Below are 24,690 nucleotides of genomic sequence, written 5' to 3' on the forward strand. Positions count from 1 at the left end.
ATGCTGTCTAGTTTAACTGCCACTGTTTTACAGTGATTTACCACTCCTACTCCCCATAACCCTCCTTGCCGCCCTGTAACCCTATACTAATTTCCTTTCTCTCTTTAGCTTTCCCTCTTATTTCCCCTTTGATTTTGTCATGCCAAACTAGCCTCCACGACCATTAACTACATTTATTTTGCATCTTACCACTTTCTTCCCACTAACCACCTCAGTACTCATGTCTAGATTTATTATGCTTCATAACCTGAGATGTTAAGTTGTCTATTTCACCTTCCTTCTTGCTGGTTGGGTTCGGAGCCGATCCTCGGCTCTGACTCTGTCATCTTCAATAGCTCGAGAGCTGTTTACTGGCTCGAGGCTACCCCTTATCCCATAATGCCTAGCGATAGCTACCTAGATCTCGCTGCGAGGTGTCGTATTTCTGGCTCAGGCTTGTACATAGTTTGTTGTATAACTTTCTTCACTAGAATTCAACCCTTCTAGTATTTTATTATTAACAATAGTCTTGTTTTTTTGTGATAGTAGTTTAGCTTGTAGTTTCCCCTTTTTCTTGTAGAACTCGTTTAACTTAGAGTTCTTCCCCACCCCTCCCCCCTACCTCTTCTTGTCAGGTTAGCCGTTTAAGTTAGAGGCTTTCCTTCTGCCTTTCTCTTATAGGTTAGTGGGGCTAAGGTAAAAAAAAAAAAAAAAACTTTAGCTGTAGTCTTTTTAGTAGAGTGTTTTTTGTAGACTGTATATTGCTTCTGGTTGTTATTGTTATAATTGTTTTTCCTTCTAATTTTAAGGATGTCAAAGGAATCCAAGGTTTCTGAGTTCAAGAAGTGTGACTGTTGCTGTCAGAAAATGTCTCTGACAGATGAGCACACTTCTTGCATCTATTGTTTAGGCGCTGTGCACCTGCAGGACTCTTGTTCTATTTGCCATGCCTTTAGTCCAAGAGTCCTGCAGGAGTGTAAGAATAAGCTTATTCTTAGGGGTCTTTTAAAACCCCAGGATTCACCGGCCAAGAGCTCACAGCCTGTGAAATCTCCTAAATCCACAAAGCCGTCGGCTCCAAGTTCGGAGCAGTCTTCGGTTCAGGATGTACCTTCTGGGTCGGTTCCGGCTGACACTGACAAGACAATCTCCCCGTCTGCTCCATCAGAGGCTTCAAAGCTGTCATGGAGCCACAAGAGGCTGAGGTCCCCTTCACTAGAATCGGTACATTCGGCTCCTTGGTCTCCTTTACATCAAAGCGAGCGTAGTCACCGATCCTGTCACTCCTCTCTATCCTCTAGGCTGTCGATATGGAGAGAGTGGTCAGTAGGTTGCTAAAGTCGCAGGCACTAGCCAAATTGTTGTCCAGCCCTCAACAGGTATCGGCTCCGTCCACTTCTCCCGATGTTCCTCCTCTGACTCCAATGAGTTCGGAGCCGGAGTTCATTGGGGTTCGAGTAGTGGAACCGTCGGCTCCGATAACTCTATCTCCTTCGGTTCCGACATCTGCTCCGATTCCCTCGGTGGTGCCTTCCATCAAGAGATCTGGGCACCAGGGCTCCCTCGTCGGCTCCGAGGGGGCGAGTGGCATCGGACCCTTGTCCAACCCCGTTCTCCCTCTCGGAGCTTCGGCGCAGGTGAGCTCGGCCCCTACATCTGCCTCAGAGCAGTCTCCCTCGGTGCGGAGAAAGATTCCTATTTCTTCGGAACCAGAGCTTTCTCTGCACCGTGGCAGGGCCGCCTTCGATGTCATGCGGAGTGTGCTGTCCCCCGAGTCAGCTCCACTATCATCCCCACTGGCTCCGTCTCCTGTAGTGTCTGTGCCAACCTCTCCTCCTCCTCCAGACCCTAAGCGTAGGGAACTGATGCTCCAGGACACCCCATTGGGTGTTTCCTCCTCTTTTGAGGCCTCTCCTGATCACTCAGAAGAGCCCCCTCGGAAGAAAAAGTGTAAGAGGAAGCACATTGACTCCCCCAAGTCTGTCACTTCTGATACAGACTTAGATGATTCGGAAGGGTCTCCGAGATCCCCCTCTGAAGATGTTTCCTTCTCGCACATCCTAGAAATGCTTAAGCAGAGGGAGAACTGGAATCCCCTAGCCCCTTCTGAGGATGAGTCTGTATTTCTGGATGCCTTTGGTTCCTTACCTTCCACCTCCTGGGTATCTCCGCCTTTCGATCCACTTATGACAGTGGTGGCTCGAAAGGCTTGGACAGCACTGGATACATTGGAACAGACTCCGAGGAGACCTAGTAAATTTATTACAGCACCCCAGGATAAGCAGTTCCTTTTGAAAGGTGTCCCCGTTGATGCTATGGTGGTAGCAGTAGCCACCAAAAAAGAGTTGGTGGAGACCTCTTTGTCTGTCCATCCCCGTAACAAGGAGTCTAGGAAGATGGACAGATATGGAAAGCGAATGTTCACTTCAGCGACCTTCTCTATGAGGTCACTGAACTACCTGTGCCATTTTACCCGACTTCAAAGGGATCTCCTTAAAGAGCTCGGAGATCCCCTCCAAGATCCAACAGCTGAGGGAGCACAAGCCAAGTTAGCTTCCCAGCTAGAGACACTTAATTATCTTGTTAACTTCTCCATGAGGTTCATTTCCTATGCCGCCAATGGGGCGAGTAGAGCCACTGGTATCTGGGTGGCCCTTAGGAGGCATGCCTGGATGCGGCTGTGTAACTTTGCAGAACCCTTTCGAGCATCCTTCACCAGCACTCCCTTTGATGGTTCCTTTCTTTTTGGACCACAGGTGAAAGACACTTTGACTAGGTGTGAGCAAGAAGGCAAGACTCTCTCTGCCGTGGGAGTCCGTTTTTCCACTCCCTCTAGACCCTACCCCAAGGGTCAGAAGAGTGGTAAGATGTGGTTCCGTAAATCTCAGGGAGCCTTGCCTGACACAGGTAGTGATTTTTCCTCTAGAGGCAGAGGGGGAAACAATAATAATAGATGCCGCCCTCATGACAGAGGGGGGGGGTCCTCAGAACCAGTGCAACAGAGAATCCTTCTCTGATAAGCCCTTCCAGCATCCCTGAATGGTTGCCTGGCTGCTTAACTCTGGAGGCAGTCGGGGGAAGACTTTCACTGTACCCAAAAGCCTGGCGAAGTTTAACACAAGACAGATGGGTACGGTCCGTTATATCCTTAGGTTACAAAATTCCCTTCCATCAGCCCCCTTTACAGTCAAGGAAGACCCTCCCAGATGTTCCACCCAATCTGAAGGAGCAAGCAGTAGTAGAAGTTTCAAAACTGCTAGGAAAAAAGAGCCATCCAGGAAGTCCCGGCAGACCAGCATGGATATGGAACTTACTCAAGGTTCTTTTTAGTACCAAAAAAGACAGGGGACTAGAGACCGATTCTGGATCTCAGCAGACTAAACAGGCCTGTGCAAAGAACCAAGTTTCGGATGGTCACGCTACAGTTCATTCTATCCTTCCTGGGTCAGGACAATTGGATGTGCTCTATAGATCTTCAGGACGCGTACTACCATATAAAGATGGACAGGCGCTCCAGGAGATATCTTTGCTTCCAGCTGGGGGCCAGTCATTATCAGTTCAGAGCTCTGCCCTTTGGTCTCACCACAGCCCCCAGGGTGTTCACCAAATGTATGGCAGTGGTCACGGCTCACCAGAGGCGCCAAGGATTCCAGGTGTTTCTGTATCTAGAAGACTGGTTCCTTACTGCTACCACCAGGCATCAACTCATGCAAGCACAGGACTACACAATCAAAATCTGCTCACAGCTCGGCATCGCAATAAATTTCGAAAAATCTGCCTTGTTGCCCTGTCAATCTATCACTTACATAGGAGCAGACTTGGACACAAGGGATATGTTTGCAAGGCTACCACCAGAAAGAGTGTCCGCAATTCGTCAGCAGGTACAGGTTCTGATGCAGAGCAAAAGGATACAAGTCAGGTACGTCGTTCAAACTCTGGGTTCAATGGCAGCAGCCATTCTCCTAATCCCACTAGCACGCTTTCATATGCGGATTCTTCAGTGGTTTCTGTTTACGCAGTGGTCTTTCCAAGAACTACCCATGACTTACTAGATCATGATCACGGATGCATGTAAAAGGCATCTTTCTTGGTGGATAGTCTCCCCACTAGTTACTCAGGGCAGACCTTTCATACAACCCCCTCCGGTAGCCACAGTGACGACAGATGCCTCCCTGATAGGTTGGGGGGGCATTATGTGGGCAGGACAGTCCAAGGCACACGGCAACCTCATGAGTACCATCTGCACATAAATGTCCTGGAAATGAGAGCAATGCTCCTGGCATTGCAAGCTCTTCAAGACTCTCTTCCTCCTGGGACCATTGCTGTTCAAACGGACAACATGTCAGTGGTCTGGTACATCAACAAGCAGGGTGGAACCAGGTCCTACCCCCTGTGTCGAGAAGCACTCAGACTTTGGCAATGGGCAATTTCCTCCCAACGTTTTCTGATTGCGACGCACATCCCCAGGAGATCCAACGTCATAGCGGACAGGCTCTGCAGAGCTATTCTCATGCCTCACGAGTGGTCTCTGAATCAGGAAGTTGCGAATCTTGTTTTCCGCAAATGGGGACAGCCTTGCTGCGATCTCTTTGCCACCCCCTTCAACAGCAAATGCAGCAACTACTTCTCCCTTCTGCTTCTGGGTCACACACCCAGAGACACTCTAGTCCACAAGTGGCCCCAAGGACTTCTTTCTGATACCCAAACTTATACAGAAAGCAATATCGTTGGGTTGCAGAATGATCCTCATTGCTCCCTACTAGCCTCGGCAGATATGGTTCCCGTTCCTGCATCGTTACCTTCTTGATCAACCCTGGACTCTGGACCCAATTCCAGACCTCCTGGTTCATCAGTCAGGCGGGTTGCATCAATCCCTCAAAACTCTCCAGCTCACGGCTTGGTTGCTCCACTTCCAACCTTAGCCAGGCTTCCCAGCATTTCCCTAGCAGTCTGTGACATTATCGTCTCCTCTCACAAGTCTACAACGAGGAAAACTTATGCTAGCAAATGGAAACGTTTTTCTTGTTGGGCAAAGACTAGCAATGTGGATCCTTTTTCAGCCCCAGTCTACAAAATCTTGGAATTCCTAGCTCAACTGTTTCATTCCGCGTCCGCTTCTTCTACGATCAGGGTACAAATGGCGGCCATTTCTAACTTTCATGTTGGTTTTTCGAACTCTAACATTATGTCTCATAAGCTATGTAAAGCTTTTTTGAGAGGGACAACTCATCTTAGGTGTCTAGTGAGAGATCCCCCTCCTCCTTGGAACCTTAATTTAGTCCTAACCTCCTTAATTCTGCCCCCCTTTGAACCAGCAGCGTCCTGCTCTTTCAAGTTCCTATCTTGGAAGACACTCTTTCTGGTAGCAATTACTTCAGCCAGACGTGTCTCCGAACTTCAGGCGCTGTGTGTTCGTCCCCCATACTTGGTTTTTCATAAGGACAGGGTTGCTCTGAGGACTAATCCCTCTTTTCTCCCTAAAGTCTGCTCAGAAAGTAATTTAAACCAATCAGTAGATCTTCCCGTGTTTTTCCCTAATCATACCAACAAGGCAGAATACAAACTACACCAATTATATGTTCATAGGCAATTGTGTTTTTATCTGCACAGAACTAAAGAAGTAAGGAAGTCGGACCAACTATTTCTCTCTTACGCTTTGGGCAAACAAGGTTTCCCAGTTTCCAAGGTAACCTTGTCCAGATGGTTGTCACACACGATTTCCTTCATTTATCAGTTAAGGAACAAACAATTGCCTATTAAACCGAAAGGTCATTCTACTAGGGCCTTGGCCACCTCTGTAGCCTTCCAGTCTAGGTTGCCCATGGATTCTATCTGTGCAGCTGCCACGTGGGCAAACCCTCATACCTTTATTTCTCATTACAAGTTAGATATGGTCTCCAGGGGCAGAGCCAACTTTGGTTCCACTGTTCTGAAGAGTCTGTTCCACTGAGCCACCCAGGTTTTTAGGTGCTAGGGACGCTGTCCCAACCAGCACGAACGAAGGCGAGATAGACAACTTAACATAAAGAAGTTATGTACCTACCATAACGTTCCATGTTAGTTGTCTTCATCTCACCTTCCTTCTTGCGTCCCACCCTCCATCCCCCTGTCTAGTGGATCGAGAGGATTTTTTTCTGTTTCACTGGCTGTGTGTTGTCTTGTTTCCTTTATTGACTTAAGAGAATATGGCAGGTATAGTCAACTGATTCTTGACTGTTTTATTATGTTATGTCTGGAGTTACCTATTTCAAGCGAGATCTGGGTAGCTATCGCTAGGCATTATGGGATAAGGGGTAGCCTCGCGCCAGTAAACAGCTCTCGAGCTCTTGAAGATGGCCGAGTCGGAGCTGAGGATCGGCTCCAAACCCAACCAGCAAGAAGGAAGGCGAGATGAAGACAACTAACATGGAACGTTATGGTAGGTACATAACTTCTTTTTCTCTTACTTGCTGCTCAGCTAGATTATCTGTTTTAAACTATATGTAAATACATATTGTATATATTTTATTTTTATTCTACTCTGCTACTGTTTAATTCTTCACTCACAAAACCTGTACTGTGAAATCTTTACTTGCAAATGTTCATAGGTTCATAGGTTTATACTAGGCTATCTGCCCTAAGGCATTTATAAGCCTAGCCCAAATTATTGTGGCTTACGCCACCCCTTATATGAAAAAATACTGTGCCCATTAGTTTGTTGTGCCTCTGTCCAGCAGTGACCCAGAGATGATTCCCGGGGTAAACCTACGATCTCCCATCCACAGGTCTAGATTTCTCTTGAACAGAGTCAGCGAGGTGCTCTGCCTCACATGGACCGGGATTTTATTCCACAGCATAGGGAGTCTCTGAGTGATAAATCTATCCCTCCAGCACGCCCTATTTATATCCGTGCTAAGGTTTAAGTCGCTTGCTCTAGTGGTTTTGGTGGATTTGGATTTTTGAGGTGGAGCATGTCCATTAATTCGGGTTGGACATGGCCTTGTATGTCAGGCACATGTCACCTCTGAGCAGACGGTATGCGACTGAATAGAGCTGGAGTTTCTTCAATCTGGCAGCATATGACAGATTTTGGAGTCCCTTTATCCTTTTGGTGAGGAACTTTTGGGGTCTCTCCAATTGCTGCAGATGTCGGGTGAGATACATCCCGAATGGGGCATTGTACTCGATCATTGGTCTGATAAGTGAAGAGTACAGGGAACAATGACCTCACTAGATCTGGATGTGAATCCCTTCATGATCAGGTGGGCAATGTAGAAGGTCTTTCTAACCACTTTAGCAATGTGAGTGTCAAAAGAAAGGCCACTGTCAACCTGGGTCCCCAGGTCCCTGATAACCTCTTCTGTGCTTAGTGGATTGCCACCTATATGGTAGCTTGGGGTTACCTTGTTTTTCCCGAAGGGTATGACTATACATTTTTTGGCGTTTAACTTCTGGCCATGGCTCTGGCACCAGCTATCTGTTTCAGTGAGTTCCTTCTGAAGGATATCCGTGTCCGATGCACTTTCCACTATGGCGCCCAGTTTGCAGTCATCTGCAAACTTTGTCAGCCAAAGTCCTCCCATGTTGGCCTGTACTTCTGAGAAGTAGATGCCAAACAATAGGGGGCCAAGGACCGAGCCCTGTGGGACACCACTTGTGACCGGCTTGGAGTCTGACACAGCGCCAGCAACTCTAACCCTGTGGGTTCTGTCCTTAAGCCAGTTTGCAACCCATCTTGTGACATATGGGTTTACATTTAAGCTGGTAAGTTTTTCTACAATACCCGAGTGGGGTATTGTGTCGAAAGCCTTTGCAAGGTCAAGGTAGGCTGTATGGACTGCCTTTCCCTCATCAATGGCCTTGGTGACTATTTCGAAGAAGTCGACCAAGTTCAAAAGGCATGATCTTCCCTTGACAAAGCCAAATTGGGTCGGGTCCAATGTCTGCAAGTCCCCTATATCTTTGTTTATGAGCTCCATTATGACCCTCTCCATAGCTTTGCAGACTAGACTTGTTAAGCTTATGGGGCGGTAATTACCAGGGTCCGTAGAGGCGCCACCTTTGTGGAGTTGGACCACAGTTGCCGTACGCCACTCCTTGGGCACATATCCTGTGGTAAGGCTGAGATTAAACAGCTGCCTTATGTGCGGGTTTAATTCCTCATTTAGCTCGTGTAGCACACAGCCGGGGACACCATCCGGTCCCATTGATGCTGTGTTTTTAGCTTTAGAGAGAGCAGCTTTCACCTGCGCATTTGAGATGTCCGGGAGGCTACACTCGGCTGGGATAGTTATCTCTCCTTTAGGGGAGAGGGGTGAAGTTTGCACTGAACCTGTCTGCCAGTATGTTGGCAATGTCTGTGGGTTCAGTGATTTTTGTATCATTTTGGACTAATTCTGAGCATATCTGTGAGTTTCCACCCAGGTTCCTAACATAGCTGAAAAAGGCCTTATGATTGTCCTTTGAATCCATGGCAATTTTTCTCTCAAAATTGGCCTTAGTTGATTTTATGAGTGCTCGTATTTTTTACTAATAATGATCAGGGTGACTTCCCTTTTATGGATTTTGTTCTATCATGTAATAGCTTTCTCCTCTTATTGTAAAGTTTGTTAATGGCTGGGGTCCACCAGACTGGACGTTTGCCCTTTGTGGAAAGAGTCTTGGTTTTATTTGGGATTGCCTGATCCATGCAGTCCTGGAGGTGTTCATAGAAGGCATTTGTAAGGGCTTCCGCAGCTTGGGTTGTGGTTTCCTCTGACTCAGGGGCCTTGAAGGATACCACACCAGTCTTGAGTAGTGTGAAGTTTGCTTTAGAGAAGTTCTTCACTATGGTCTTTTTTGTTTGGGGTGGGGGCGGGATGTGGATTTCCAGTGAGATTAGTTTATGATCAGATCTCATGATGTTGAACTGTAAATTTTTGTTCTATTTGTTTTATTTGTGCTGTGGAGCTTTTCTCTCCAGTCCTCCGCTGAAAAAAGGCACACGCTCAGACGGACTAACCCAGTGAACAAATGTCAAATATATTACCTCATGTTTTTGTCTGTTCATTGTAAAATATGTGGCTTTCTGGATTTTTGTGGCAAATCAGTAAGGATTGAATTCACTAAAGTTTCAGACTTCATATCCTTCGGAAAATGCATGGTAACACAAGACCTTTTATTCTAGCAACTTTCTAAGTTTAAAAGTGCAATATTTAAAAATGTGTCCCTATTTTTGGGGTTTTGTCCCCCATTATCTTTGGCTTTGTCAAGATATTTTGTGGTAAGAGGTTGAGAGGTATGTTGGCTACCCTTGCCATGTGAACTATTAATTATCAAAATACACTTGCTTTTACAGTATCAGGGGAAATATCCTTAAGTAAACTGTGGATATAACTAAGGATATGCATGAAGATTCCTTGAAGGGGACATTAGCAATCGATCTCTCTCAAAGAGCAGGTGAAATAGGGATCATGGTGCAGAATGTTAATATGGCACTGCAGCTGCCTGTTCAAGTTAGCTGGCACTAAAGCCATGATAAAATGGCATGCACATCTTTGCCGGACGGTTAAAGGACAGCAAATAAATGCCCCCTAGGGTACAGTAGAAGAAAAGGTTGACCATGCAGTCTCGGAAGCAGTTTTTCCTTCCTACCAGTCATTTTTTTCCCCTTAACCATGACTACCATAGTACTTGTATAGGAGGCAAACTAAACTGAATGAATCACTGCAAGCAACAGGTACAGTTTGAGAAAAGGCAGCAGGGCGTGGATGGACAAAGGAAACCAGCACAAGCAGCAAGTGCATATTCCAGGGGCAGATCTCCCACCAATGTACCCAACAGCTGTGACTACATTTACTTTTTCTTGGAGGCTTAATCCTGTCTGGCTTTGGACAAATAGTTGTGAGTAATCTGATGAAAAGTCCCAGATGACTGCTAGAATGTTCTTGGAGCTGCAGGGTTCATGCCAGCCTTCCACCTAATGGTATTCCATGCAAGGCTGCATATGCGGAAGAGCCAGTGGTATTAGTGAAATGTATGGAATAACCACAGTAGACAATAAAATAGACAGTTCTCACGTTTTCTGTTTCAAATGTGAACTAATCCAGTAGACAATGGAGAAGAGAGAGCAGTCTTGCACCTTTTCTTCTCCACAACCATATCAGATGCTTACAACAGATACTTCAGACTGTGGTTTGGTGGCATATACTGTATCTCAGTGTGCACAGCAGATGGCCCAGTGTACTCAAACCGGCACAAAAATGGGATGATGTTGCTGTTAATAATGCTGTGTAAGCATTCCAGTCAGCCCTCAACTCAAGGTTAATCAGATGGTAGACAACAACATAGTTGCATGGTCTAACAGCAATCAAGGGGTCAGTCTGTGTTCCCCCTTATATAGACTTACCTTGGGATTTGGTCTGCCATTTTTGCCATTCCCTTGTAGATTGTCTACATCCTCATCCACTAGACCTGAGCAGGAATTAGACATTTCCTGTGTAGATGCTGGACAAAGCAATGTTTTTTTGGAATTTGCTAGAAGATGGCAGATCATTCTAGATGTAGACCTCTTCACATCACAGTACAACAACAAAACGATGACTGTGCCAAACAGCCATATTCAAATGTAGATTAAAATTTGAGTGCTTAATTCCTAAACATTTTACTAAATAAAAACAAGAATACATTGAAAAGTAAGTTAATGTAGAGAAAATTAAAAAAAAAAAAAAGAAACAGGTAATAGCTTTCTCTCATTACATCCGAGTGACGCCTCCAGGTGCATCTACAATTACCTCCTACTGCTCCTCTAGGCATCAAATATTACTTGTTCATACTTGCATTAATAATTCCAAAACCGTTCTACATACAAGGTATCAGAATATTTTATCTTGAAGCATACATGATGTCAAACACGATTATATTAATATTTGACCTCTGTCAATGAGTATTTGTTAGAATTGTAAGGTGATGACTTCATTTTTAAATGCACAGGCCACACCCACTAGGAGTTAAAGGCACACACTCAAAAGATTTGTACTGGAGTGAATGAGTTCTTTGGCTTCATAAAACCTCAAATCTCCCAGAGAAGCCTAACACGATAGCAGAGTTAGTGTCCAGCAACATTCAGAAGAATCAAAAGACTTGTATGGTTAGGGGAAAAATCTGTTTTTGTCAAAGACAGTACTTTCATATAGTTCTGCTTGGCAAAAAGGATACTCTGTACAATTCTTGCATGCTACAGATAAACGTCCATCCACTGAGACCCACATAAGAAAGCTAACAGCATCAACAAAAGCCACAGAGTAACAGTGCTGCAGCAGTATTTATTAAAAAAAAGCCAAATGACAACAGTGTAATGCTTAGTTGAAAGACCTCCTCTCCCTTTCCTACAATCACCAGAAGTAGCAGAACTTCCAGAGAAGGATGCCTACTCTGTCTTCCATATTCCACAACTAAAAGATCGTAATTGGCCAAGAAAACAGTGATAAGGCTCCAGTGTAGCATTTTAAAATGAACAGATTTTCTAGTTGTGAGGCTGTAATTGAATGTGAGCCATTACTGCAGTAGGAAATGACTCGCACATCTTGTCCAAAAAGTCCAGTTTATCAGAAACTCACAGGGAAGACAAATCCATTCTGAACAATCTGAGGTAACTGTGTGAACCATGAAGAATCCACAATATTCCATTAATAGCCATTCACAGTGTTCTTGGGATGATACCAGGTTTATGGATACCATTGTCTTCTTAATCCATTGGAAACAAGGCCTTCTTTGTACCTTCTCATTAACTGGAAAAGTGCTGTAAAGGGCAAGAAAGAAGGCAGTGTTCATCCTAATTCCTCCAGATTGGGGCAAGACAGGTAAGTTTTTTTCACCAGAAGCACATGTCCAGGCAGAATCCAGTAGTTCAGTGCACCTTACTTGTGCTACAGGAAGAAATCCAGGTCCATAATGTGAAAGGACTTGAGCTCAAGGCCTAGAATTATTTTATGTAGTCTCTGATAGTCAAATGACACGAAAGTGCTTGTTTGAATATCTTGGAGCACACTCCAAAAGGCCAGATTCCACCACTGTAACTTTCTATAAATATGTGTCAGCTCAAAATATTTGCAAACTGGATGTCCGCTAACACATTTTTATAACATTACAAACTGGGCATTCTGTTACAGTCCTCCGTTTATTTCCCAGCATTCAGTGACCCTAATTACGTGATAGTCTCCCATTCTGTGATTACATTATGGTAGTAATCCTAGTACATAATGCATTTTTTTGAGGGTGCTCACCATAACTGCATATGTTGTAGTACCAAGATAATTGCTGCATTAGGAGCCCTCACCCATCTTCTCTTCTTCCCCCAAAGATGGACTGCTTTGGGACGAGATAGCATCTGATGTCGTAATATATGGAGTTTGACTACTGTGTCAGCTTTTGTACTTGGAATTTTTCTGTTCTGGTGGAGGAAATCTAAGTGTGTGTTGTGAGTTTTGTGAAATAGGTTAGTGGTTGTTTTAGTTCTCATTCCAAGAGTAGCTCCTCCAGCTTGTTTGTTTAGGAGGACTGGGTAGATTTTTGGTGACCTTTCCTTCCAAAGAAAAAGAAGATTGCGGTCTTTCAGCTGAGTTCCACCTAATGCTCTCTGCATGTGGAGAAATAACAACTGGTTTAGCTGTCAGTTGATAATGCTGGCATCTCCCTGCTGTTAAATGTCATTAATTTTTGAGCACTTTATAGAGATAACCTTACTACTTTGAACATTTACAGTTATGATGAGCACCCTCACAAATTTGTAGTGTGTTTAGTTTAACTTGTGTTTCATGCATTTCATAATACCAGACCACATTTCATACTATGGGAATTTTTTTGTGGAGATCTAGCCTTTGATGGTAAAGGAATAACATTACTGAGAAGAACCAACCAGAAGTTAATTACTTCAGTTTGAAGTAGGAGGCATTAGACTGAGAAATCCACTTATGGGTAGTTTGGTACTGCTGGGGTATTTTGGGCTTTCAAGCTGGATATTAAGGTTACGTGGACCCACTTACTTTTTTTTTCAATTTGTTAGTCAATGCTTTAAATGTCCACTGTTGAATTAGTCCCTAACGTAATGGTATTTTGTATACAAAGTAAGAAAAAAAATGTTCTAAAAATATTATTTGTATTTTAGAAACTGGACCAAGACTTGAATGAAGTTAAGACTCGAGTAGAAGAGCTAGATAAAAAGTACTACGAAGTGAAAACTAAGAAGGACGAACTTCAAAGTGAAAGGAAGTAGGCATCTAATTTCAGTTATTCTAAACGTTGGCTTACTCTGTTTGAGTTGCACTATGGTAAATACTATGAAAATGTAACTTACAAAAAGCAACACTTGAAGTATGCCTTGGTTAGCTTGCTTTGTCAGAGACCAGCTATTTTCTGAGACCTAAACATTCATCCTACAAAATGTGCAGATAAGGGACAAGACTGAGTAATCTGCTATCTCATGGTTGCATTCAGAAGCTCTCGCTCGTTTCCCTCATTCTGATTTAAAACGAGAATATTTGGGGAGAAAACTTTTTCAGAACTGGAATGCACATTCTTTAGTAGTAGAACTCCCTGTCTAGTATGTACATCATCAGCAGATGTGCTTAAGCAAAATGTGTGGGTTTCTCTTTTTATGGTTACTTGGACCATCATCATGTATTTTTGTCCATATTTGATGTCTGAATTTGTGATGCCCCGATAATTTGTGCTGGTCTTTCCAAGCCTTTGCATATGCTTATTGAAACCTGACTGTGCTGTTTTTCTGGCTGCAAATTTTTTCAGCAGTAGTTTAGTTTTTCCTTGCTGTCTGATCTGTATTTCCAGACTGCAGGCAGGGACTGTGCTGTTTTGCAGCAAAGGAAGGGTGCGCATGCTGGTTTCCAAAGGCCTCAGAGTGAATGCTTGAAGTAGTGGTTAAGCAGAACTAACTTATGTGTGTGCTGTTACTGATTTGTTTTTGGGGGTGGTACACTAGAGCACCAGTTAACATGACTGTCTCCCAGCACTTAGAGCAGTAGTTTGATTCTTGGCTGGGTGTATTTGGTGTGGAATCCACATACCCTCCCTTTGCCTGGGTGAGATTTTGCTAGAAGTGTTCACGTCTGTGTGTGTGCTATATGAAAGTCTGCTCCCTGCCTATGTGCATGTCTTTTACACTGTATGGGTTGGTGCTTGTTCAGGATTAGTTCCTTTGTCTTGTGCTTAGTGAATGCTGGAATAGGTTTTAGCTCCCCTGTGACCCTAATTTTGATTAACTTGGTAATTAGAGAATGAGTGAATGAATAATTTGCATTTTTCCATGACATTTTTCACAGGACATAGTCAATGGAGCGGAATAAAAAAAAAGTGGTCTTGCTTTTTATAGAGCTGTATATTCACATGCAAATATATATATATATATTTGTATACACGTATAATGTGTGTGTAAGTACTAAATTATGTCAACACACCACAGTGTCAACAGCAAGAATTTAGACCACAAATGATCAAAAGCAAAAACGTTGACATTATGGTGTGTTGACATAATTCACTGGAACCATGTGTGTGTGTGATTATATCATCAAATATCAAACACTTCAAAGAGTGAAAAAAGCAATCTTTTTAGAATTAATCTAAAATCGAATTGTGGAAAAAAAATTTTTTTTTGCATTCCCACACCTTATTATGTACCATCTGGGATATCGCATAACAGCAGGGTAAGGACAAAATCCCAGACCCTGCTGTAACATGATCTTCCGCGAAAAGCAGCTATATATATATTGAGAGAAAGAGGATGGGGGCATGGCTATAAAAAAATATCCCTAAATGCTTACATTATTGGACAGTTTCATTTGGCTCTTCATTTAACTGTATGGTAACCCAATAGCTTGGAGTTTGACTAGTACTGGCCGAGTTCTGAACAGCATGGTCTTGATTTTTTTTTACTGTTAAGGATGAAATTGTTCTTATAGCCAATTCAGGAGCATGACAAGGACGTTCTCAGTTACTTTTGTTACTTGCTGGAGAGATAATTGGCTTGTATGTAGCTATGTCATCAGTGCAAAGATGCATGGAGGAGATCAGTGGTTAAGATTATTAATAAATAAGACCGAATAATCCTGGGGACAGGTGTGAACCCTGTGATATTTCTTTACATAATAGGTGAGGGGGAAGAAGTGTCTTCTGTCATCTTCTGCTTTTGGATGTCTTTTCTTTCAGCTCGTGAGAGATCGTATTACAGAGGTGAGTGTGGTGTAACATGTCAGTCTAGAATGGAGTGCTCAGCACTTGCTCTGCTGAATTCTTTCTTCTGTTTGCAGTTTAAGAACTTGAGCCAACCTTTTTTTGGGGGGGGTGGCTCCTGAGTTCAGTAACTAAAAAGGTAAAGACATTCAAGTGCTTTGGAGGGCATCAGCTCTTGAGTTAGACTTCAGATGTGCACTGTGTTTACTGCCTTGTTGAGGAACACAGCATTTGGCATTGCTGGAAGGCTAAGGTTAGAAACCTGTCTGTCTTACCTAACACATCCTGTAATTTCCTCTTGAGTATCTCCATTTTATATATGAATGATTATATACTTATGTATTCATTGGATGGCAGAGCATTTCCATTTGAATGTATAAAGATGTGGTAAGGAGATTCAGTAGTCGCTGATTAGTTGTTGACAGTTGGGACTCGAGTTGCTCACACACAGCTGTGTGGATAAAACTTTTCCAGGATGTTCTTGCACGTCTTCCTACTCTTTGGTTACCCTGTGACGTTTTTCCTTCATTTCTTCCTGCTGCTAAATGTGTTCAGTTGTATTCCTCATTCACCTAGGGGTGGGGCGTCAGGGGAGGACTGGACTTTGAGATATGCTGTGTTTCTCTGGTTTTGTGAGTATAGTTTGGTGACATTTTTAGTACTTTATTTAGTAACTGGAAATTTTGATTTAGTGGAGCACCTTCTGGTGTTAAGGCATTGCTGGCTTTGGTGAAGCTTTCTTAGTTTGTCTCAAAGCTTTGGCAAATCATTATTGCAGATCGTCATAAAGAGTGTGTATATATCTTGGGTCCAGGGGCTTTGCCCGAGTCTTGATATTTGTGTGTACCTTTCTCTTAAAATATTAGTTCAAAAAAAAGTCTCAGCATATCACTTCTGGTTCCGTGATGTCTTTGGACAGGCAGAAAGGGAGTTCTCTCTTCTTAGACCCTCTCTCTGACTAGTTTTCTCCTGTGAAGCTTTCATGTAGTTCTGTTCAGTTTAAGACATGCTTCTTTATCAACTGGCAAAGGCCCTTAAGGCTAAACGAGCTAAATTTGTCAGGATCAAGGACATGCCTCATTTTGCAAGTGCAGGTTTTCAGTCCACAGAGATAGATAATTCTCCAGCTGCTACATATTGGTCTTTAGAGGTGATGGTGAGTTGTGCATCAGGACTTGCTTCTCCTGGAATATCTATACATACATCAGTTCAAGGGTCTTCCTGCTTTCCTGCTATTGATGATGCAGAACTTGCCAAGTCCATTGTAGAGCTTCAGAACTGGCAGACAGTTGTGTCCTTCCCCTTTCTTGAACCTTTGAGAGACAATGAGGTAGAGTGGACGTGAGTGCTTATTTCTGTCCTGGTCATAGAGATTCAGTGGTTTATCCATTTCAGGTGCCAGAAAACCATTCTGTTTAGATCACATTTCCAATCAATGGCACCTCTGGCATTAGCTGGTTATATGCCAGTGCCCCTGGCATCATGTCCTCTTTGGGTCTAGCCCGTGTTCATCCAACCTCTGCTAGGCCACTGTTCGCAGATCTGTTGCAGTCTACGCACTATCTTGATCACCAAACCAGGCTTTGCTGTCTAGGCCAAGATCTCTTAGCTACATGTGGCTGTGTGGGTGCCCTGAGGAGGTAACCAACTCCTTAGTCTGTCCATGCCCCTGGTAAGGAATTCAGGGCTGTCTACAGAGTGGGGAAGCAGATCTTTGCATCCTCCATATTGAGTCTCAGGTCACGGAATTATCTTACTCAGATGCTTATTTTTAGCAGGACATTTGAAATGAAATAATACATACTGCTGTGGGTCTTTCTGATAGTTTTGTTGAACAGAAACTCATCAGTCAGGCCTTCCCCATCTTCCACGGCCAGCAACTTTATGGTTCATTTAGCCTTTAACACTACAGAGGATGCTAAAAGAGCTGCAGGATCTGCATAGCTATGCATTGGCTTCCTAACTATTCATTACTATCTTTATGTAGCTCACTAAAGTAATATGTATACACCCTTTTAAGGAGCCTTTACTGTGTGGGCCCGAAATTGATCAACATGCCCAGGGCTTGCTTTCATTTTCCTCAGTGTTCTTTTCCTAGAATTCAAAGGAGTCAGAAGAACCTGTTGATGTCCTTCTATTCCTATGTTACAGTATTCTTAATGTGGGATTCTCCGCCTCAGGCGACCCGAACGTCGGCTCCTGTACAAAAGCTTAAGCCTGGTTGCTGCAGGTGCATGGGACGTCACACACAGGTCCATAAACCAGGGACCTTAAATGTGAAGTCTGCATGCACAGACCTGAGAACTTTTCAGTCAGTCGACCATTACATCGATCGCTCCTGTACTTTCAAGACATATAAAAACGAAGTACCCCATTGGGGATTTTGTTTTGTTTGACTTGCTTGAGCTTGGTTTGCTGTTCCCTCCCATTAGCCAATGTCCAGTAAGAAGGGTATATGCCACTGTGGGCACCAGATTCCGAATAAGGACACGCACGATCATTGCGTTTTTTGCCTAGGCTGAGAACACGACCATACCTCTTGCCCTATTTGTCAGTCCTTTGTGCTGAAGATGCACAGAAGCTGTCTGGCCACCCTTATTCTGTACCTAGAAAACAAGAGGCTTAAAAAACTATTGCTCTGGATGAATCCCGAATTGGCCGCCGCAGCGGAACCATCACGAAAAAAGGCCAAGTTGCCAAGCCCTAGTACTTCTGCCACCGGACATTCTGCCAGCTTCCAATTTAGGGGTTGAGGGACGTCCATTAGAACCATCTACATAAACTCCCCTCGAGGAAGCTGCTTCAGAAGTAATGGCTGGCACATCCACGGAGGCAGCTCAGACAGTGCCTACCGATGTCAAGAGGGAACTAGCCACCACAGGACAACTGACTGGGATGCCCCTACCTGAAGTCTCAGCTCCTATACAAGCTACCAAAATTAGGCCTTCTCCTAGGTCTACTCCTTTAAAAAGGAAGCAGAAAACTAACCCCCTCCCCCTTCATGGAGGGAGTTCCTGACTGACAATCTTTCACCCACTCCTTGATGCAGGGTTCATGGCCCTTGGGTCAACGGCCTCTTCATCCTCCACCTTTCCTGTTCTCAGCCCTAGGCCTGTCCCAGCTTCTTCTATCTGCCTTCCCACTTCCCATGAAGGGGAAGAAGAGGTTTATTACTCATTTTCTGATGAGTCCATTACTTATTCATCTCAAATAGCCTCTCCACTGTAGTACTTATTCCCCTGATGAAGAATCCATAGAAGGGGAACTGTCCACCAGAGGTTATCACGTTTGGGGAGACTGTCAGAAAGATGAAAGAATACTTCAAATGGGGCACTTCCCAAAATGACTAAAACTCAAAAGAAATGCTTGCTTACTTCAAGTGGAATCTCTCTCCCCTTAAGCCATTCCACCAGATATACCTGCCTAGCTTGATGCATTCTATTCAGCATCAAAAAGCCCAGGCTCACAACCACATTGCTTCTAAGAGACCTGACTGTTTCTATAAAGTGCTGGATGAACAAAAATACCTGGTAAAACCACCCCTGGCAGACGCACCAGTGATTGCTGTATCCCTTGACAAGTAGTCAAGACGGATTCTCTCCTCCTCTCTTTTGCCTACTGACAAAGGCATTAAGAACATGGACAGGATAGGAAAGAAGGTTTATACCTTCTCCACCCTAGCCTTCAGAGCAATCAACTGTCAAACCCATATGGTAAAATATGCTTTGGACCTTGTATCCAAAGCTTCTACCCTCCTGTCATCCATGCCTGACTGCCCTAGCAAACCAGAGGTAGCATCAAAACTGTCCCTAGCTTCTCAAGTGGCCAGGCATTCTATTAGATGCAGTTATGATGCAGCAGAGGCCTCTGCAAGGTTTGCTGCTTCTGCATCAGTGCTATGCCGATGCGCATGGCTACGCTTTCAACCCCTACCAGAGTACTTCAAGTCTAAAATCCTTGATGCCCCTGTAGACCACAACCTCCTGATGTTCTTTGTGTTTCACTGTTGCAGCCATTACATTTGGGTAATCTGCTGGCAGGTTGCCCTCAGTCAGCCTGAATTCCAAAGTCTTGGGTCCTGCGTCAGTTGCGGTCTTCTCTTCCATGACGTCAGGGATATAAAACATGCAGCCGATGCCATTTTCTTTAGTCTTTCTTGCCACGTGGTGCCCGAAGCAGAAGCATTTCGCAAGTGCCGGTCGGCCGACTACTGAAATATTCGAGTTTGAGTTTCAGAACTGAAGTCTTCACTAAAGCGAAGTACCCCATTGGGGAAACTTTTTTCTTGCTTTTTACCGATGTCAGAAAAAGTTAATAATTGTATTATTTGTGAGAAGCAAATACCTCCTAAGGATTTCCATTTATACTGTATTCCTTGCCTAGGCCCTGATCACAACGTGCCTGGCTGTCGGTTTTGTGCTAGATTTAACCAACGCACTATTAAGCGTCGGTATAGTTTTGTATCTAAGTATTTTAGAAGAAGATTTAACTACCCAGAAATGTCATCGGATAGCAATCCGACTACCGGAGTACATAAAAAACCCAAAGAAAAGGACAGAGAAAGGCAGTCGAGATCCAAAACCGATGAAGCTTCTCCTAAGCCAGTCGCCAGTTCACCGGTACTCAGTGAGGCACTTTCGCAGCCCCTGATACCCGCTACGTTCGAGTCGCAGGCCTCTCCGGACACCCATGTGGAGTCCGGCATGCCACAAGAGATGCAAGGTATTGGACTGTTGGATGTATCTCCCTTGGATGGGTCCGGAGCCGCTGAGCAGGCACCGGCTTCTGAGGGTGCATTCAGACCTCAACATTTTTATATCAGACTGAAAAAAGCCGCAAAACCAAAGGCAAAGACACCTTCTAAAACTAAAAAAAAGACGCATGAGCCATGTGCACAGGCCTCTATGCCTAAAAAAACAGATGATCAAAATGGCTGAAGACCTTATTACCTTAATCAGGGGTACCCATGCCCCTCCAGATAAGAGGCCTAGGCAATACACTGACTATGAATCTTCAGATCAGGTTTCTATTTCTTCTGATTCCTCTTCTGATCAGGAATTATCTTTACCTCCCTATGAGGATTCTGATGCTGAGGAGTCTATTCCATCTGCATCTCCTCCTGAGGATTATTCATTTGGAGAAACCTTGCATGCTTTGAGGGAGCATTTTCACTGGGATAGTCAAGACTTCTCAGAATCAAAAAGAGGCTCAGGGATTTCCTTCTCCCTCAGCACAAGCCTTTAGCCATTCCCCCTGTTTTAATCATTGTGGATGATGTGTTTTCGGAGTCAAGCCTGACCCTTGACTCCTTACCTCTGGCTCCCATTAAGCCTGACAGGTATTACAGGGTCCCTGACTCTCATAAATGTTTATTTAGAAACCCTGCTGCTGATCCTGGAACCGTTTCACAGTGTCCAAAGGGAGTTAAGGCCTCAACAGCAAAAAACCCTACCCCCTCCGACAGAGATTCAAGGGCACTGGACAGATGGGGGGAAAAAAGGTTTATACATCTGCAACCTTGGCAATCAGGGCCTTAAACTGTCAATTTCATATGCTTAAGTACCAACAACATGTTATGGGATTGCTGAGACAGAAAATGATGTTGATTTCAGAATGTGCATAAATTAAGGAATTGCATGCAGCTGAGCAAGTTGGAAAGCATACTTTGCAATGTGGTTTTGATTTTAGAGACCTCCTGCAGGGCCGCAGTTACTGGATCTGTGATTAGGAGGCATGCCTGGTTAAAGGAACAAAATTTGCTTGATCATGTTAAAGCTAAATTGCTAGATGCACCTTTACGATTCTCTGTTTGGTACTAAGGCAGAAGAAGTTTTAAAGAAAATGGAAGACAAAGCTAAGTCTATGCAAACTGTTAAAGATTTCTTACAAGTCCAGCCACCTAGATTCAGTAGACACTGGCCTACTAAAAACTAGTCCTTTACTGTGTCAGACAGAGCTCAAAGGGGCAAATACAGATACCCTAAGGGTTCCAGGTACCAGGCTCAAGACTCATACAGGTCAAAGCGATGGAGCGCATCCACCTCCAAATCTGGAGGAGATAAAGTGCAAACCTACAGACAGCAATCCCAATGACTTCCCTCTGCCTACACCAAGCACTTATATTTTGGCAGCACGCATAGGTGGAAAATAAGCACTTTTTGCTCAAAATTGGCAGTTAATAACCCAGGACAAGTGGGTACTAAATATTGTATCACAGGGATACAGATTCCATTTCTACACTCTGCCAATGACAAATGGTTGGCCAGATCTGCCAAAAAACCAATGGGCAGAGGCACAGAAACAGGTTACGTCCCTCATGGATATGGGGGCCATTCAGACAGTACCAGAACAGGAAAAAGGACAAGGTTTTTACTCAAGACTGTTCCTGGTACCCAGAAAGGACCAGGCCTGGCGGCCAATACTGGATTTATCTATTTTGAACACATACCTGGACATTCCAAAATTCAAAATGCTGACTCTGCAACAGCTTCTGCCCATGCTGGGCAAGGATGCTTGGCTGGTGACTTTAGACCTAAAAGAGGCGCATACCTGCATGTTCCAGTAAGACAGTCGTGCAGAAGATACCTCAGATTCAAGGCTGGGTTAATGCATTACCAATTCTCTGCACTGCCCTTTGGCTTATCTACTGCGCCCAGGGTCTTTACAAAGTGTCTGGCACCAGTAATTGCATTTTGCAGACAAAGAAGTATTCAGATATATCCTTACTTGGACGACTGTCTCATTCAAGCAAAGAACAAGGACACTCTTCTACAACACCTGGTGTTTGTGAAAAGGCTTCTACCATGCCTAGGGTACACAATAAACGAAAAGAAATCACAACTGGTACCCTCTCAAAATATAACATTCCTGGGTGCAAGCTTAAATACAACTGCCCAGATGGCTTACCTCATGCCAGACAAACAAAGGCAACTGACTACTTACTTCAAACTGATGGCAACAAAAACCCAGTCTTCTGCAAGACAAATTCTGCAGGCTCTGGGCTTCATGGCATCCTGCATCCTACCAGTTCCGTATGCAAAACTGCATATGAGGAAACTTCAGTGGTACCTAAAAAGTTTATGGAGTCAACATTCACATAGTCTGGAAACAATGATTCCTCTCATCCCCTGCCTGCAGCAGGAGTTTCTATGGTGGACATAGGCCTGTCACCAAAACATGGGACGGCCCTTCACTCTACCCCCTGCCAGCCAAATCTTAACAGACGCATCAGATTATGCTTGGGTGACCCACATGGCAGGAAGATGCATTCAGGGCATATGGGCACCAAATCAAATGCATCTACATATCAACCAGAAAGAGATGCTAGCTGTTCAAAATGCTCTAACAGCCTTCATCCAGGACAGCTACTGATAAAGATGGATAACACCACAGTCATGTAGTATATAAACAAGCAAGGGGGCACACACTCATACCCCCTTTGCGGATTAGCCATGGCACTGTGGGACACAGCTATGACCTACCAAATAAATCTTCAAGCTCAATTCCTGCCAGGAAAACAAAACACTCTAGCAGACGATTTAAGCAGAAACCTTATGGATCCTCACGAGTGGAAACTAAATCCACAAGTCTTCAGCATGATAGCAGAGAAATGGGGGCGCCCAGACATCTGTTTGCCTCTCCTCAAAATTATCAACTGAAAAGATTCTGCACAAGGACTTGTTACAGACAAGCATGGAAAGTGGATGCCCTATCCTTCAGTTGGAATAACCTATTAGTTTACGCCTTTCCTCCTCTGCCTCTTCTACGCAAGGTGGTCCTAAAAGTCAGACACGAGAAGCCAAAGATGATATTAATTGCCCCGGACTGGCCCCGCCAATACTGGTACCCAGTCCTAAGGAACTTGTCTCAATACCCAGCTTGGACCTTGCCTCAAAAACCACAACTACTGTCCCAGCAAAACAATCGGATCCTGCACAATCAACTACAGACTCTGAACCTAGCAGTATGGCTAATCCTGTAATCATACAGACAACACCTCTCAGTAAAGCTGTGATGGATGTCATTTTGGAAGTCAGAAGGCCTAGTATTAGAAAATCCTATGCTGACAAATGGAAGATTCTGTACTTGGAATCAAGCACAAGGAACTGATACAGCAGAACCGCATATTCCTCAGATATTACAATACTTAACTGAGATGCTTGACAAAGGCCTATCTTTTTCATCTATCAAAATCCATGCCTCTGCCATTTCGGCTCATTACAATACAGAGCCACCAATCTTTTCTCATCCTTTACTAAAGCAGTATCTTAGAGGAGCCAAAAATTTAAAGCCTCCTAGGAGATCACCGTTACCTGCATTGGACCTCAATTATGTGTTGAAAAAGCTCACCCTGCCTTCATTTGAGCCAGCTGCTACTGCTGATATAAAGTTCCTATCATGGAAGACAGCTCTGCTACTAGCAATTACTTCAGCAAGAAGAGTTTCAGAGCTACAGGCCCTCATGGCTGTAGAGCCTTTTATCATATTTTACCCAGACAGGGTGTCTCTGAGGACAAATCCTACTTTTATGGCTAAGGTGGTTTCCAGTGTGGCTCTTAACCAAACAATTCATCTTCCAATTTTGTATCCAAATCCGCAGAACAAAGGGGAGAGAATTCTGCATTCCTTTGACGTGCACAGACAGCTAAGATTCTACTTGAGCAGGACTAAAGCTCTAAGAAAAACTGAGCAATTACTAGTGTCATATGCTGCAGGATCAGAAGGAAAGTCTATTTCAAAGCAGACAGTTTCAAAGTGGATAAGCAATTGCATCTGTTTCTGCTACTTACACCATGGCAAACCTGTGCCCAAGGGCATTAGGTCTCACTCCACCAGGGCTGCAGCTACTTCAGCAGCCATTCTCAGAGGAGTACCGACCAAGGACATTCTAGAGGCTGCTACTTGGAGTTCTGTTCACACCTTTACAAAGCAGTACCATTTGCCTCTCTACTCGAAGTCCAGGGCAGGCTTTGCCACTGCAGTGCTGCAGGGCCTTGTAGCCTCACCTAATGCTGTTTAGCTCCAACCTCCCAACCATAGCTTTGGGATTCTACCCAAATGTAATGACTGCAACAGTGAAACACAAAGAATATAGTACAGTTGTGTACACTTACCATAAATGTAGATGTTCAAGTGTATTCACTGTTGTAGTCCAGGTTACCCTCCTGCCATCCCCCTTTCATTCTGGAGTTTATCTTTCCTTCTCTATCCTCTACAACCTATATGGTGTATTTGCTTGTAGATGAAGGTAAAGTTTATATTGATGCATGTATGTATATGTGTGTGTGTGTGTATATATATATATATATATATATATATATATATATATATATATATATATATAAATATTTACAATATTGCTACCTTTTTGGGGGCACCTGACATTGGGGGGGGGCAAGAAAAACTTAAGAAAATGGCGTCGGCTGCATGTTTTATACCCCTGATGACCTGACGTCATGGAAGAGAAGACGGCAACCGACGCAGGACCCAAGACTTTGGAATTCAGGCCGA

At 44.0% G+C, this 24,690-nt stretch overlaps 1 protein-coding gene across 1 annotated transcript in view; it reads left to right on the forward strand.

The window, feature by feature from the left end:
- The window catches only part of SMC3 (structural maintenance of chromosomes 3), a 2,445,376-nt gene that overhangs the window by 946,412 nt on the left and 1,474,274 nt on the right, over nucleotides 1-24,690 (forward strand). The window contains exon 12 of the mRNA XM_044056330.1: nucleotides 13,103-13,206. Within this exon, the coding sequence (XP_043912265.1) occupies nucleotides 13,103-13,206 (104 nt within the window). The remainder of the gene's footprint in view (nucleotides 1-13,102; nucleotides 13,207-24,690) is intronic.

The sequence above is a fragment of the Protopterus annectens genome, chromosome 14.part0, assembly GCF_019279795.1.
Source record: "Protopterus annectens isolate FY-2018-M chromosome 14.part0, PAN1.0, whole genome shotgun sequence".
NCBI lineage: Eukaryota > Metazoa > Chordata > Ceratodontiformes > Protopteridae > Protopterus > Protopterus annectens.